Source organism: Phoenix dactylifera, chromosome 15 (assembly GCF_051530095.1).
Source record: "Phoenix dactylifera cultivar Ajwa chromosome 15, Ajwa_hap1_PhDact_Kaust_v1.1, whole genome shotgun sequence".
Lineage (NCBI taxonomy): Eukaryota > Viridiplantae > Streptophyta > Magnoliopsida > Arecales > Arecaceae > Phoenix > Phoenix dactylifera.
In genome coordinates, this window is record NC_143204.1 from 9,296,303 (window position 1) to 9,312,915 (window position 16,613).

Here is a 16,613-nt window from a genome sequence, read left to right on the forward strand (position 1 = left end):
TTCATTAATTTATTGGACACAATTTAAGTTAAATGAATCAGGGCAAAAAATAGTCATGGTTGTTATTTTTGACCATATATACCTCTATCTTTGTTCTTTTCTAGCAAGCTTTAAACATGCATTATTGGAAGAGTTTGAAACGCTGTAGTTCTGCTAAAGTTTGAAGATAAGGCTCACTGAACTTTGTGTGTGTATGCTCTTGCATGCATGAATGCAAACTTTTCCCCTTTCTTCTGAAATTGTCATGGGTAGATCTTCTGCATAAGCCAGTGTAACTGAACACAATGTTAATTGTACAAGTAAGTTTAAATATATAAAAGAGAGATGAAAGATGTTATTAGATGTTTTCTTTATATTGTTGAAACTATAAATATTATTTAAAAAAGAGAACAATAATTGACCAACAAAATTTTGATATATGTCAGTATCATTCCAGGGGACGGCACCTTTTCTTTGTAGACTCATATGAAATTAATGCCAAATGATAACAATTCATATGAATACTCTCATATGCTTGTATTCTTGTATGTATTAATGTATATATGTATGGATGGTTGGATACATGCATGTATCCGTGCATGAATACATGTATGTTCGCACATTTATCTGTACATCTATGTATATAAATGTTTGTTGGATGTATCATGCATATTGCAGGGGTGGTTGCATGTGTTTCACTATCTAAGATGACTTTCTTTGGACTTGTCATTTCAAGATGCTATCAATCTCACACTTGGAGCTTCATAATTTATGACCTGAGTCATATGTATTGCATATAGGGGTGAATGTAAGCTGGACACAACACCTAAATTATACCTTATGTGGGAGGTATATGCATATGGATTTGAAAATTTCTGCAACAAATAGATCCTCTTTTCTTATTCGTGCTTGAATTATGTGCTATTCAATTCGAAGCCTAAGTATTATAGGATATAAGTTTATTCTAACCATGGTATACTAAACCGATCTGTACTGGCTGGTTCAGCCCGTACCTAACTGGTCCGATTCAAGCGTGGAAAACGGTTCCGGCCCCAAAGGGGCCGGAATCGAGCGGTACAAGTCCGGTACTGGTGCATACCAGACCGGTTAGCACCGGCACGTGCGCCTTGGGTAGCGCGTCTGTGCGCTGGGCAGCACGCCCGCATGGGTGCGAGCTAGGAACCGTGGCGCACGCCCCCGCGACTGTAGCATTTAACGTCGCGCGCGCCCACGCGCGCTTCCGCGAGCTTTTTTTCACGCTCGCATTGCACTCTGTTGGCTCTATTCGGTAGCAGTTCAAACCGGTCCGAACCGGTACCAGTATCGGTATGGCGTACTTTGATTCTAACTATCAAGATCTGATACACTTGGCTTTTGGAAGGCATGTCCTTACTGAAAATTAAGGCCAAAACACAAACCACATCAATTACCATGTTCTTTTTCACAAATTTCTTACATTTCTAAGTGTTGAAAGAAAATCCACGAGATTTAAGCTTTACCTCGTTAAGCATTAAATGATTTGCTTTTTGTGCCACCACCTTTTACAACTTTTGTACTTTCTTGTATATGTGAATGATGTTTGACTATATTACCTCAAGTTTCTTTTAATAATTTTCATTCTGAATTTATTTATATTTTGGATATGTCCAGGGCTGAAACATCAAGGCTAAAACTCAGTTACCTCGGTTTAAGAATACATTTTCTTATCAGTATCAGTTTCTGGTTCCTTGGTTGGATGACATTTGGACATTATGTTTTATTTTGAGGTGATCCCGAAAGTTGTCTTGGGCAAGATATGATTATGCCTTTCAGGCTGTCTAATTGATGCATAACTTATTTCTCAAAAAGAAGAAGAAAAAATAGATGCATAGTTTTGATAATCAAGTAGCCAAATACTTTGTGGATCTTTATTATTTTTTCTAACAAATTTTTACTCAATGTTTCTGTCTAGAGGAAATGCCAGCAACTGTATTTGATATCAAATTCACAAAAAAAACTGTTAAGCAATTCTAAAAGTTGATAATATTCAAGTGAACATGAATGTTGGATGAATTCTTGTGATGCCAAAGAGTGCTATTATGTCCTTGATGCCAACATCCATGGTATGGTTGCTGCAATCTCATAGTTGGCTGTTGGTCGCTTGCAAAATATTGTTATGGATTAGGAAAATTTCTTGGAGGGTCATTTTGTTTCCAACCACCCTCTTCATGTGATGCGCTGCATGTGGTAGGACATATATAACTTGAAGGCATCTATTCAACTGAGGTGAGGAGGTGGAGGAAGAGATGTGTGGGTCTGAAGAGGCAACAAGCTTGCAATATGTGATTTTTGGGAGATTATGAGTCACAGTCTCATATATGAGTCTGGTTAGGACTTCACCTTCTACTGCATTATCTTACCAACCATCCAACATAAGGTTGGTTCCATGTGGGATTTTGTTATATGGGACAATCTCATGAAAGTGAGCATCAAAACACCCTTTGCTTGCTTTGAGGCACTGTTTTAGGGGAGGTAAATATTCTAGTCTGCATATTGCTATTGGAGTATGGACCTTGGCAGTTAGCAGAAGTCCAGTCTTTATTTATTTATTTATATTTTTTTGAGCTATTCTTTATTCTCTAGGCATCTTTTGTCCTCTGATCGCCATCTGAAGGTCTGCCTTGAAGCCGCCTTCCCCCCATCTTGTGGTGGTCCTTGAGACATAATGTTTCTTTATACATTGGTTCACCTTTGGTTGAATATAGCCTTCTAGGCTAAGCCAAGATCGACCTGATTTAAATTTGGTCTTTATTCATCTAGCAGTGCTTATTGTCTGCCCATGACTCCTTTCTCTTCTCTTTATTTGGAAAATTGTTTTGATGCTTTTGGCAGCTAGTTTGACCTTATATGGCCATTTTAGCTCTTCATGGATACATTTGGGCATTTATAGGAGCCATGATTGCTTTCATTATTTCTTTGAACCTTTCTTAATGCTATTTGTTATGAACCTTCTCAAACCTTAGTGTAGCCTCCATATCCTTTAAATTATTGTTTTAGTTTTATCTCATTCATGTTTGGTGCAACCTATAATCAGCTAAAACAGGTGTAGACTGATTTCATAATAGTCAATTATGGTGCGATTGATTAGACACTTCAGCAAATGCTCTTCATCTCAAAAGATCATCATAGGGATATGTGAACATAAAATAGAACATGATAGATATCTTATTAATGAAGCCTAATCAATGAAATATAATTAGTGCAACAAACTGAAAATAACTATAATAGAATAATAAAAAAAATACTGCCAGTAAACTTGAGTTCTAAGGATGTGATAGATGGCAATGATGGTAATGATGATGGGTAGAGATAATGATTGATGGATGAATAAACGAGGATTGGGTAAAAGATGATAAAACTAGTCGGATAATTACTTTTGCGAGTTTGGTCCCTCCAATCCAATGAGAATCTTCAGGTCGCGCTCCACCAAGGCATCAAGATGAAGGATGACAAAGTCGAGAAGGTGGCTTCAAGAAGAAATAGATCAAGAAGTAGGATGAAAGTGGAAGAAAAAGGATTTTTCAGGCTTTGCCCACGGCGGCACTCATCTTTCTAGATTTTTTTCTTTTTCTTCTTGTTTTAATGGCTGTAGTCCTTTCTTTTTATAGGCCCAAAAACAGCTGCAACAATCTTCCTAAAAATCCTCCAAAACGGTTTCTAGATAACTTCTCTACTAATTTTTATCCAACTTTTCAAACCGCCCTTATCTTTCTCCCACTCGTCCTTATCTTCCGTTCGTGAACAATAACTCGGGTCGGGTTACTGTTCATGTGAACAATTCTATCTCTAGGACTATCACCCATCCTCCTTCGTTCCTAGAGTTGCGTGATGGCCATGGGCATTGAAGAAAGGCCAAGGCTCAAGTAATTAAGTGTGGTGGTTTGTGGTTGTGTTAGGCTTCCTATCACACCTAGGTGGACCTTTTTTGCTTGGCAGTCCTAGTACATGATTCGACTGAAAATCTAAGCCTAAACATGGCTTTGGATGGAAAACACAGAAACAACAAAAAAACGTAAACTAAGTACAAGATGGAGCCCTGAGACTACATCAATTCCCCACAACTAGGAAGAAATCGACTCCTGACGAGTAGGCCTCTTGTATTAACTCGTCCTCGCTGATTCATGAATTGTTTGAAATAGGTCTCTCTTGCCAATGCATAAGGAATCTGCGATATTACCCACGCCTAGTGTCTACTGATCGCATGTCAAGAATATCCTCAATACCGTTATGAAAACTGGACTCTGAACTGGTGCTGGGTAGATCTGGAACTGTAACCGTCTCTGGTGGATCTCCATGGAACTGGTATAGGTCGGCGACGTTGAAAATTGGGAAGGTTTGGATGTTGTCTGGAAGCTTCAATAAATAGGCGTTATCTCTCAGCTTTCGACGTATGCGGAATAGACCATACTTTCGCGGGCTGAGCTTGCTGTAACTGCCCAATAAAAATCTGATGCATCTCATATAGCAAATTTATTTTTTAAAAAAATTGTTAGACTGCATGATATTCCAAGATCATTCACATCTGATAGGGACACAAAATTCACTAGTTATTTTTGGAAAACTCTTTGAAGCAAATGAGGAACAAAACTAAACTTCAGCAGTGCTTATCACCCCTAAATAGATAGTCAGACAGAGGTAGTGAACCGTACACTCAGTAACATGCTTAGATGTTTGGTTAGTGAGCGTGCTTCCATTCTCTATCATGGTCGGAAAAGTGCCGGAGCAGAGGACAATATTGGTCAAATCCAACGGGAAGTCCATTAGTGCTTGCTTGACTCCAGTGCCAGGTATAAGGATGATGCTGACCATTATCGCAGGAAGGTTCACTTTGCAAAGGACGATGTAGTGATAGCCTATTTCAGGAGCGAGAGATTTCCATTGGGTAGTTACAATAAGTGCAGCCCGCGAAAGTATGGTCCATTCCGCATACGTCGAAAGCTGGAGGAGAATGCCTATTTATTGGAGCTTCCAAACAACGTCCAGACTTTTCCAATTTTCAACATCGCCGACCTGTACCAGTTTCATGGAGATCCACCAGAGGCGGTTGCAGTTCTAGATCTACCTAGCACCAGCTTAGAGTCCAGTTTTCATGAGGGTATTGAGGATATTCTTGACGTGCGAGCAGTAGACATTAGGCGTAGGTAGTATCGCAGATTTCTTGGGCGTTGGCACAAGAGACGTATATCAGATAGTTCATGGATCAGCGAGCACGAGTTGAGGCACCAGAGATCCGATTTGTTGCAGCGCATACAGGAGGCCTACTCGTCAGGAGTCGAGTTCTTTCCAGCTGGAGGAAACTGATATAGTCTCAGAACTCCATCTTGTGCATAGTTTATTTTTGGTTGTTTCTGTGTTTTCCATCGAAAGCTATGTTTAGGCTTGGATTTTTGGTCGAGTCATGTACTAGGACTGCTAAGCAAAAAGGGTCACCTAGGTGTGATAGGAAGCCTAACCCAACCACAAAGCACTACACTTAATTGTTTGAGCCTTAGCTTTTCTTCAATGTCCACGGCTATCACTCATCTCTAGGAACGGAGGATGGGTGAAAGTCTTGGAGATAGAATTATGCATGTTGAATGTATGGAAGAAGGGGGGAAGGAAGTTAGGAAAGAGAACAAAGAAAAAAAAGTTACTGTTCACGTGAATAGTAACTCGATCCGAGTTACTGTTTACAAAACAGTAATCCGACCCGAGTTTCTATTCACGAAATAGTAATCTGACCCGAGTTATTGTTCATGGAACAGTAATAGGCGGTTGGACGGAAGATAAGGACGAGTGGGGGAAAGATAAGGGCTATTGGAGAAGTTATTGGATAAGGATTAGTGGAGAAGTTATAGAAATCATTTTAGAGAATTTTAGAAAGATTGTTCAACTGTTTTGGCGCCTATAAAAAGAAGGGACAACCATTAAAAAAAAAAACCTAGAAAGGTGAGTGCCACCGTGGGCGAAGCTTTGAGAAATTCTTTTTCTTCTACTTTTACTCTGCTTCTTGACCTATTTCTTCTTGGAGCCACCTTCTCGACCTCGTCATCCTTCGTCTCGATGCCTTGGTGGAGCGCGACCTGAAGATTCTTATTGGATTGGAAGGACCAAACTCGCAGAGGTAATTATCCGACTAGCTCTATAACCATCTTTTTCAGCCTTTGTTTCTTCATCCATCAATCATTATCTCTACCCATCATCATTACCATCGTTGCCATCTATCACATCCTTGGAACTCGAGTTTAGTGGCAATATTTTTTTTTGTTCTGTTGTACTTATTTTCAGTTTGCTGCACTTGTTATGTTTCATTAATTAGGTTTCATTGATAAGGTATCTATTATGTTCTGTTTTGTGTTCACATTATCTTTATGATGATCTTTTGGGATGATGAGCATTTGCTGAAGTGTCTAATCTATCGCACCATAATTAATTATTATGAAATCAGTCTACACCTGTAGTAGTTGATTATAGGTTGCATCAAGCAGCCTATGAAGCGTATAAAAATGGACATCTAAGTGACTTTACATACTACATGGGCTTTAGATGTTTAAAGGGTTTCCTTTTGATTGTTTGGTGTTTAAAGCTGTTCAAGGTGGCACTTCAGGAGTTATCACTACAACAATATAGGCTTTTAGCAGGTGAAAGAAGAGCTGCTAGAAGTCACAAAATTGCCGCTAAGAATTATTGCAACAAACTAGTGCCCACCTCTCCCAAAAAAAAAAAAAAAATCTTATACTGTTGCAAAAAGTTTAATGCGATATTTATATTTCTCTAGAAAGATAGTCATTGTGGCAAAAAAATCTCTCTAAAATTGGAATTTTTTTAGCAGCCACAATTTTTGTCGCTATAGGTCTACATATATTTTTAAAAGGCAATTATTTTTGCTGCTATATATGCAAACATTTTGAGGCAGATATTATTTTTCTGCTATAAAAGCCATCACTAAACACTATTTTCTTGTAATAGTTAACTTGCTGTTCAAAATGCTGGTTATGAAGTTAATTACTTGAATATTATAATTATTTTCTTTGTTCCAGAGAAAGTAGCTTGCAATTAAATTTCAACTTGTATATGACATTGTAAAGGCTTGAGTGTACATAAGTCTTTTGCTGTTCTCGGTATGAGACACTTGTCTGTACCAACTTAATCAGGTAGGCTTATTTTGCTCTTTTTGTGTACCCTTATCTCCTTCCCTAGACTCGCAAGTATAGGGGAAACTTGGTTGGATGTTCATAAAGCTTAAACTGCTTCACACCCCTACTCATGAACTAGCCTTTTATTTTTCTCGGCAATACTTATGTTTTCCAAGGATGCATGATGTAGGATCTTTGAATGACATACTATTGTCATTTGGTTGAGGTGCCTCACCTTTTCTTTGTTTTTTGGGACCAATCGTTGGTCTAAGCAAAGGTTTGGTTCTGCCCGTACCGGGCTAACTTGATAGGAGATCAAATCGGTTCACCAATTTTTTTGGAACTGGCCGAAACCGGTCCGAACCGATAGGAACCAATCGGAACCGGTTGCGAACCGCATGGACTCGGTCCGTCGGTTCTGTGTGGAATTGGTTCGCACCGAGTTGGACTGGTTCTGAACCGGCCCGCGTCATCTCTTTTGTTTGTTTTAAAGGTAAGTTGGGAAGGCTCGACAAGTTTTTTTAAGCCTTCCTAACCTATTTTTTTGGACGCCAAAAGATACTTTGCAATTTACAAAATAAGAAAAGATTATGCCAAAATTTTTTATTTTAGCTTATTTTTTTGATATGTTGTAAATCTATAGATCTACATAATCACATAAAATTTTTTAATTTTTAGAATATATATCATTTTTTTTAAAATTAAAAAAATATTTTTGGATTAAAAAATAAAAAATAAAAAATAAAATTGAATGTAAAATTAGAAGCATATTTAGGGGCATGTAAGCTACTCTTCAGCTAAATTTGGTGTCCATTTATTTAAGTTTTGAGACGGCCATGCGTATAGTAGCCTAGGTCTAAATTTAAAAAGAATAAGAAATAAGTAATCTTTGACGTATGTCCACGGACCTAGAAAAATATATGTAGTATCCATGGTATGGTTTTATATGGTCTAAATTAAAACTAAAAATATGAAAAATAAGTAGTACGTAATACATATTTCAGAAGTATTTTTTGAAGTAAAAAAATATTTTTCTAAAGTTATGGTATTTGGACCAATTTTTAATTTAAAAATTATTCGAATCATATAAATAAATAAAAATATATGAAAAATACTATGTATTAGATAAATTAGATGTATTTTTTGAAGTTAAAAAAATATTATTTTAATCGTAATTTTTTTTATTTTTAAATAATTGATAAACTGACATACTTGATAAACCTGCAAGAATGAAATTATCAAGAAAAAAGGAGCGAGAGTGTGATATTGGTTGGGATCGTGAGCAAATATTCTCGGATTGGCACCATAAAGTGCAACTGGTGCAACACAGATTTCAAAGGAGGGATAACTTAGTTGAAGCAGTACTTAGCTGGTGGTTATTCCGATATATCTATATGCTGAAAATGCCCACAGGAGATCTGACAGTTGATGAATAAGTACTTTGCTAATTTTAAAGTAGTGAAGGAGAGGGTTGCCAAAAGGAAGGCAGAGGTGAACTGTCGAGTGATAGAGCCACCTTTCTAGCACTTTAGGAAGTCAAAGGAGTCGACTCTACATGATGAGGAGGCATAGATTTAGGCTGCCATTCAGGCGAGCCTGGATGATCAGTGGCAGCAAGATGAGGTGGCCAGGCATAAGACCTTTATAATATGAGCTGGGCTCCGATTCTACGAGTAGCAGGGTAGATCTAGAGTTCAGGAGGATCTCCTTATGGAGGCTGTCAGCAGAGGTGGTGTCGTATTGCATCTATGTTAGAGGCTTGTGGTAGTAGAATGAAGTCCTTCAGGGAGTTTTCACTAGGAGCCACCATCCATGATTTAGATACACATGATTTCTTCAGCAAGGAATCAAAATAGCAGAGGGTTGTCACAATGCTAAAGAAGAATAAGAAGAAAGATATATGGCGAGCTATTGGATTCTAGTTTCACTTCAGCTATATTTCAACGAATGTGGAAAATAATATGTATTATAGGTTTGCTATTTTCTTCATACAGGCTGTTGGTCTCGTTGTAGATCCTTCAAGATTGAAGAACATTTACGGTAAGCTTATTGACAATAATATGGAGTTAGAGAAGTGGATTGCCTTATACAAGAGCAAGTGGTCCACATATGGACTGATGGTGATGTGTGATGGTTAGACCGGTTCTACTAGACAAATCATTATCAACTTTCTGATATATTGAAATTTGATTCATAAGTCAGTTGATGCTTTCAATTAGGTGCATGATGCTATGTACATCCTCAAATTGATGGAGAAGGTGATTGATCAAGCAGGAGAGAAGTCGTGCAGGTCATCACTGATAATAGGCTACAATATAAGGCCACCAGAGAGATCTTGATGGGGCGACGACTATATTTTTTGGACCCCATATGCTACATATTGTATCAACTTCATGTTGATGGACATTGCGAAGATTCATAGGATGTAGCAGACAGTGGAGACAATAGGTAAGCAAGAATATTGAAAATTAGACTGCTCCTGTACTTATATCTGTGAAAAATTTAAAGCGGCTAGCTATTTGGATTCTTTTTCAGACTGTTTTCTCGAGTGGTGAGCGTAGCTGGTCTACTTTCTTCCTCATCCACAACAAGCAGTGAAACCATCTGACACAGTAGCGCCTCAACGACCTTGTATATGCTCACTACAATCTGAGGTTGAAGTTAAAGTGTATTCAGAAAAAAATGGAGCTAAAGTATACAGATTCTATTCATAATGCTTTTGTTGACGATGAGGATGATCCTATGATTGGATGGCTTATGGGCCAGCAGCAGAAGTCGGAGTCGGAGCTTGATGAGCGAGAATCGCCTTTACGATTGGCCTGTTTCGAAGCCAGCGAAGTTAGGATCGATGTAGGACAATGGGCAGATCACAACATTCTACGCATCCTTCCAGCTAATTAGCTACAATCACGTGTCACTAGAGAGCCGGTCGTCACATGACTTCTTTTCGAGACATCCTATCAGATATATGATCGAGAGATGATTAGATGAGGCCACTACACTATCCAGTCAACTCGGTCAGGAGGGCGACATCATTCTTCCAATATAGCCAGACAAAGAGGGGCACGAAGGGTAAGCAGACAACTACTCAACACATCAAAAATAAAAAAGAAAAGGCAGCTGCAGCCCCCATGGAGAATGTGGGAGAGCCAATTTACTTATATTCAAAGACTGAGCAACAGCGTGACAGTTCTGGTGGTTTTGGATCTACTGGCTAGGGAGAGAGTGGAGGGTATGAGACCACCATTTAGGAGAGTTGCAGGATGGTCTTCGATTCACCGGTGAGTCCCAGTTCACACGTGCTACATAGGATAGGGACAATGGTGCACAATTTAGAGCCCACGAGGATCCGATTGCATATTGGAGACGGGCTCCTCGAGGTCATTCGGGACACGATGCAGCTGCAAATAATATCGAACGTAGAGTAGGATCTATAGACGTATCAAGTTTCGAGTCATATACTAAATTTTACTATCTGCAGCCACAGGCATTCTATGATCCATATGAATATGGAAATGGTGCATCTGAGGCATCGTCTTCTGATGGCTACTATCCTATACCGCTTGGAGCATTTTATGGATCGAATTTTGATGCCAACATATTCGAATGGACTTCTTCATAGCCATATTATCAGTTAGAGTATCAGTCAGAGGACACCTCTTAGAGCTAGAGCTTCAGCGAGAGATTCGAGAGTACTATAACCTAGAGCACATTTCTTATGGGATAAACATACAAGACTACAATATTATTTGGTTAGAGGGTGGGCTGATGTGCGTCCTGGCTATGCTAATGATCCGGATATCTACGAGTCATCGCCACTCGACGAGATTTTAGATATTGATATATATTGTATTTTAAATATATGTAACTAATTATATTATTTTATATTTTTTATCTGACTAGTTGATTTTAGAATATTTTATATTGGTTTTTATAGCATGCAATATCTAACTAATCATTTTATATTTTGTATCACTTTAAAATTATAAGATGCATTATTTAGATTATATTGGAATCATAGAAACAACAAAAAACATAAAAAAAATCAAATTATACTTAAAATCATTTAAAAAGTTAAACAAATTAATTACTAATCAATCAAATCAGAAAAACTTAAAAAAAAATTTGGGCATGCCTGTTTGGAGCATACCGTGTGTCGGTATGGTGTACTGTACCGATTTGCTCATCGACCGGTATGGGTCTCAGTACTGGTTCAGCGGATCTTGGTCCAGGCTTTAGATCTGACCTGACCTGAAGCTGGTTGAGAATGTGTGTTTTCATTTGAATATTAAGTTAAAGTCTTCTAGGATAAGATATCAAAACTGATCCAATATGTATTAATACTTACATCATGTGATCGTTCATGAAACTGATTAGCTTCTAGGTTTGTCAGTATTTGCACTTTGTTTTTAACTTTGGCTTACCGTTATATTCTTGTGCTCTTTTTTCGCTCTCATTTTTTTGTCAGATTTCTAGAATTTATTTATTTATTTATTTTGATCATTTCTTGTATGTTCAGTTTTTCAAGGAATTTAACTCAAAGCTGCTGGAGTCTCCCAATTACATAACAAGAAGGCAAGCTATCAAGGTAAAATTATTTTGGTGTTGATTATTGTAAAAACTAACTGATGATTTATATTAAGAAATAGGACTAAGTATTTTCAAATCTCATTATCAGTAGTAATGCACCTTACGATTTCTTTTACACTTTGTATACAATATGTATTTTATTATCAAGAATTAGATGAGTCCTGCAATACTTGCAATAGTTGTTTAACTAATTCTTGGTTGATGTAGTTATTTCCATTTGTTATAATGCAATAATAATGTATTTTGTCAATAATGCTTCAAAAGGATAATTATATAGTTTGGCTAGGGTGTCTGATGGTTTTTTTCCCCTAATGTATTGGAGCATCTCTAAGCAATATCCTTGTTAAACCCCTTTCAGCTTTTGGGAGACATGTTACTGGACCGATCAAATTCTGCAGTTATGGTGCGCTATGTTAGCTCCAAGGACAATCTTATGATTCTAATGAATCTTCTGAGGGTATTATATATCTTGTCTTCCCATATATTTATTAATGTGCATTTTGTTAATTTACCATTAACTACATCTGAATGCTTCCAGTTTGCTTAGTCCAAGGGTTTTCTGTCTTTAAGATCTTTGGTGCACCTCCAACATTTTTTATGGATATTTCAGAGGCATTGTAGAATTTAAGAATTTGAAGACCAACCTCTCGAAATGCCTTGAGCATTGGTGAGTCTGGAGATACCAGAAACAATGAGATATTTTGTCTTCAAAGCTCCTCTCACCATTCCCATCTGTATGATGCAAGCAGATTTTCAACATGAACATTGGCATTTTTGCTCAGTGGATTTTCGCTTTCAGCATAAAGATTCTCGCAACCTTCTTTGACTTGTTGCTCAATATTTTTGCTTAGTGGATTTTTTGCGTACGTACCCTCCTAAATATTGGATTTTGTATGAATACCCTTCTAAAATTGATATTTCTTTATATATCCTCATCAAACACTTGTTTTGTATCCCTTTTTTTTTTCTTTTTTTTTTTTGCATATCTTCTCATGGCATCTAATGCCATTAAAAAATTAGCAGTTTAAAATTAAAATGACAAAAATACCCTAAGCGGGTAAATATGAAAAAAGAAACGTTTATAAGGGTATATATGCAAATAGCAATTTTGGAGGGTATTCATGCAATTTCATATATTTAAAAGGGTATACACACAAAAAAAATCTTGAATTTTTGCATAGATCCCTTTCTAAATATTAGAATTTGCAAGAATGGCCTCCAAATTAATATTTACGTGCATGCCTTCATAAAACACTATTTTTGTTTGAATATTTTTGACATAGCGATTCAGCTAATGTAATTAGCCAAAATTATATTTATTTAAATTAAAAATTAAATAAAATTATGAAAGTATTTTTTTATTTCTGAAATGAATAATAGGTTAATAGGTTTCATTAGAAACTAATATCTCTATCTCTTTTGAGAAATTTTTCATTCTCTTTCGACCCTCTTTCACTTCTTTGTCCAGAATCAAAACCATTCTCTTGACTCTATTCTTCACCATAGACAACTATTCATTATATCTTTTTCTACATGAAGATGGTTAGGTTCTACCTTTAGCTTTATGAATTATTTAAAGAAAAGTGTTGTGAGAGATTTATGATATTTTTAAGCAATATTTTTATGGAAAACATTGAGGAATAGGCACTAGATAAATTTGAGTGTAAAACAGGCTGAATAAAAAAAAATGAAATTAGAATTTTGTGTAAACCCTCCTAAAGATGTGAAATTGCATGATTACCCTCGCAAAGTATTATTTGTATATATATCTATATAAATGTTTCTTTTTGCATATTTACCTACTAAGGATATTTTAGTCTTTTTAAATTTTAAACTGCTAATTTTTTGATAGCGTTAGATAGTGTGGGCACATATATAAGGAAAAGAAAATGATATATACGCAAAACAAGTATTTTATAAGGGTATACATGGAAAAGTCAATTTTATGAGCGTATTTATGCAAATTTTAATATGTAGGAGAATATGTATGCAAAAACCCCAAAAAAGAAAGATTTCTCTCTATGAACTATGGATCCTCTCAATTTCCATTAAATTCTGGCTCCTCCCTAATATATTCTGGAAAATTAATCTAAATTAGTGCAAATAGAGAAAGAGTGAGATCATCTCCTTGTTCAAATTTATCAAATATTCCCTCTCATGGCCTATCTACTATGTAAAATTCTTTTAGAAGTGGCATCCCTCCTCTTCCTCACAAAAAATTGTTTGCTTGATCCTGCTCTCTTCAACTATATATATAATTACTTGTTTTATTAATAGACCCATCCAGACCTTGTTTAATTATTGGAAGGAACATGCATGAAAATAATTGTTTTGAACATAAAAAGATTGAAAGCAACAAATTCTATGAGTAAAGATTTTTCCAAAAACGAGAAAAGAAAAAGATATTTTAATCAGATAGCATGCATTTTATACCTTAGCCATCCATTCTTTCTCTTATGTGATTCCCAATTCCATTAACCATCCACCCCCCCCCCCCCCCCCCCCCCCAAAAAAAAAAAACCACACACATAAGAAGTAAAAAATTGCCAATCTCTGATCATGGCGGTCAGAAAGGTCTCAACTCTTCTTCTATTGCAATGGTTTGAACATAACTTCTATTTTTCATTTCCTATTTCTCTTCCTTTTATTAACACTACAATATTGTATCCTGCTTATTCTTTATTGTCCAATGCCAAAGGCAAGCAAAATTTTAAGTAATAAGTAGTCAGATTCTTACTCTTGCTAAATTATTCTCACTGCAAGGAATCAAATGTAACTATTTTATTCACGCCCTGTTCTGTTTCTAGTTAAAAGCATAATATCTTGGTATTGCATACCAATTTAATTACTTATTCTATTGTATGATGTTATAGAGTTACAAGATGTTCTTTATAGTTATTTTATCTATTTTTCAGCACGTGTAACATGCTTTACTTTGATGTCATGCCATTTGCATTTCTTTTTTCTACTTATTATTTATTTATTTAATTATTTATGCATATATATATATATATTTAACTCATTTAGTACAAGAATGATGATTTTAAACCATTTGTATGTTTGCCGAAATTTATAATCAGATGTTTTAAAACTTGTAAATGAAGCATTTTTTAATATCCAATAGATATTTTTTATTTGAAATCCTAGTTATTGATACTCTTATATTGTTCATCTTATGAATATCAAATTCTTTGGTTAGCATATGCGACTTATCAATAGTTAATTACTCTCAAATGTCAAAAAAATAAAGTTTATTTCTTTAATAATAAGATTTTTATTTCATTGAGGTACATTAATGCCCCCCTCCCTCATCCCCAAATGAAAAATATTAGTTCCGCCATTGTGTTATTTTAATCTATCGGGACACAAATTTGTATTTCTGTATACACATATATCCATACTAAGTTGTTTTTTTTTTTTTTTTTGAATATATAGTAGAAGAATTGCTTAGAGACTGCACCTGTTTGATGTCAATGAATGTCAATCCATCAGAACATGTTAAACCTTACGGAGATGTAATAGACTGCGGAAGATCCAAATTCTCATTCACACAATGAGGCCAATGCTTTAAACGTTGATGAAAATCTACATGTCGTTGTGGCAATGCTAAATCATTAATAATGACCGATGTATATTAATGTGTTATGCTTGAGCTTGTTTATGTATGCATTACATGAGTTTTAGTATATTCTCAACTCTCAACCATTTAAATTGATTTTTATTCACAGGAAACAAGTAAGAACATCCAAATAGAAGCGTTCCATGTATTCAAGGTACAGTTCTAGTGCCTTTGCTTGTTTTTTACACTTGCCATTGTTTGTTTAATTTTCTGAATCATGAATAACTTTTTGTTTCAAATTTCAGTTATTTGCTGCTAATCAGAATAAGCCACAGGAGATAGTAAGCATACTTGTCACAAACAGAAACAAGCTTCTTCGTCTTCTAAGTGACTTTAAGACAGACAAAGGTGACATTTTGCCTTAAAAATATCCACTTTGAGCACTGTTAAGTCTTTTTGTGGTATTATCTCAGATTATGTGTGCAACCCATGTGCTCTGTCCTCAACATTTACAGCACATTTTCATATCAGCACTTGTGGGTTTTTTATGATCGTAAACCTTCTCAAGTTAAATATTTATGCTATTTCTTGTTGAATCCATTCTATATTGCAGCCCTCTGGAAAACTCACTGGCTAACTTTCTTGATACTTGAAATCATTTTGTTGGAGCTTTACTTATGGCGCTATGTCTCATATTTTGCAGAGGATGAACAGTTTGAGGCAGACAAAGCTCAAGTTATCAAAGAAATAGCGGCCCTGTAACGAAGGAATGCCCCTGATGGAGTTTGCCATGTCTGTTAATTATTTTTTATTATGTTATTGTAAATTTAGAAGATTAGTTGGAATCACCCTGTTCTCTGGTCTCTGGCATGGCATCCACGGACCATTGTATTGTATCTACAGGGGGGAAAAAAATACTTGCCTGAAACATCAATCTGTAAGAAGATCATGCTTCTTGTCTTGTAACAACTTGTATACAATTGTGTTAATTATATACTTGTTAAAGTGTTCTGGATTTTCACAACCAAAAATAAAAAAACTGCTGGTTATGTTGGTATTCAGTAGTCGGTACAAATATCATGGACGCACTTGGCTTGCTGTGCTAGGTATGGAGTATAGACTTCTAAGGCTGAGTGGGTACGAGTTATAAAAAAAGGCAGAGGAGGCAACCTGTGCTTTATCAGTTTGGTCATTGATTATATTGTAGGGTATCACTGTATTGCGTGTGCTTATTTTTGTGAGTAGGTTTCTACTCAGGCTTAGTTTTGTTAGAAGGGCCTTAAAATGTGGCTTGCGCTTGGACTTGGGCATGGGATAAATTTGATAATCCA

General features: G+C 36.0%; 1 protein-coding gene across 1 annotated transcript in view; it reads left to right on the plus strand.

Moving 5' to 3' along the window:
• The window catches only part of LOC103722512 (putative MO25-like protein At5g47540), a 41,064-nt gene extending 24,721 nt beyond the window's left edge, over positions 1–16,343 (plus strand). Inside the window, exons 7-11 of the mRNA XM_008813102.5 lie at positions 11,653–11,721; positions 12,082–12,180; positions 15,452–15,496; positions 15,588–15,690; positions 15,986–16,343. Coding sequence (XP_008811324.1) covers positions 11,653–11,721; positions 12,082–12,180; positions 15,452–15,496; positions 15,588–15,690; positions 15,986–16,044 — 375 coding nt within the window. The 3' untranslated portion in view covers positions 16,045–16,343. The remainder of the gene's footprint in view (positions 1–11,652; positions 11,722–12,081; positions 12,181–15,451; positions 15,497–15,587; positions 15,691–15,985) is intronic.
• Positions 16,344–16,613: the final 270 nt, after the last annotated feature.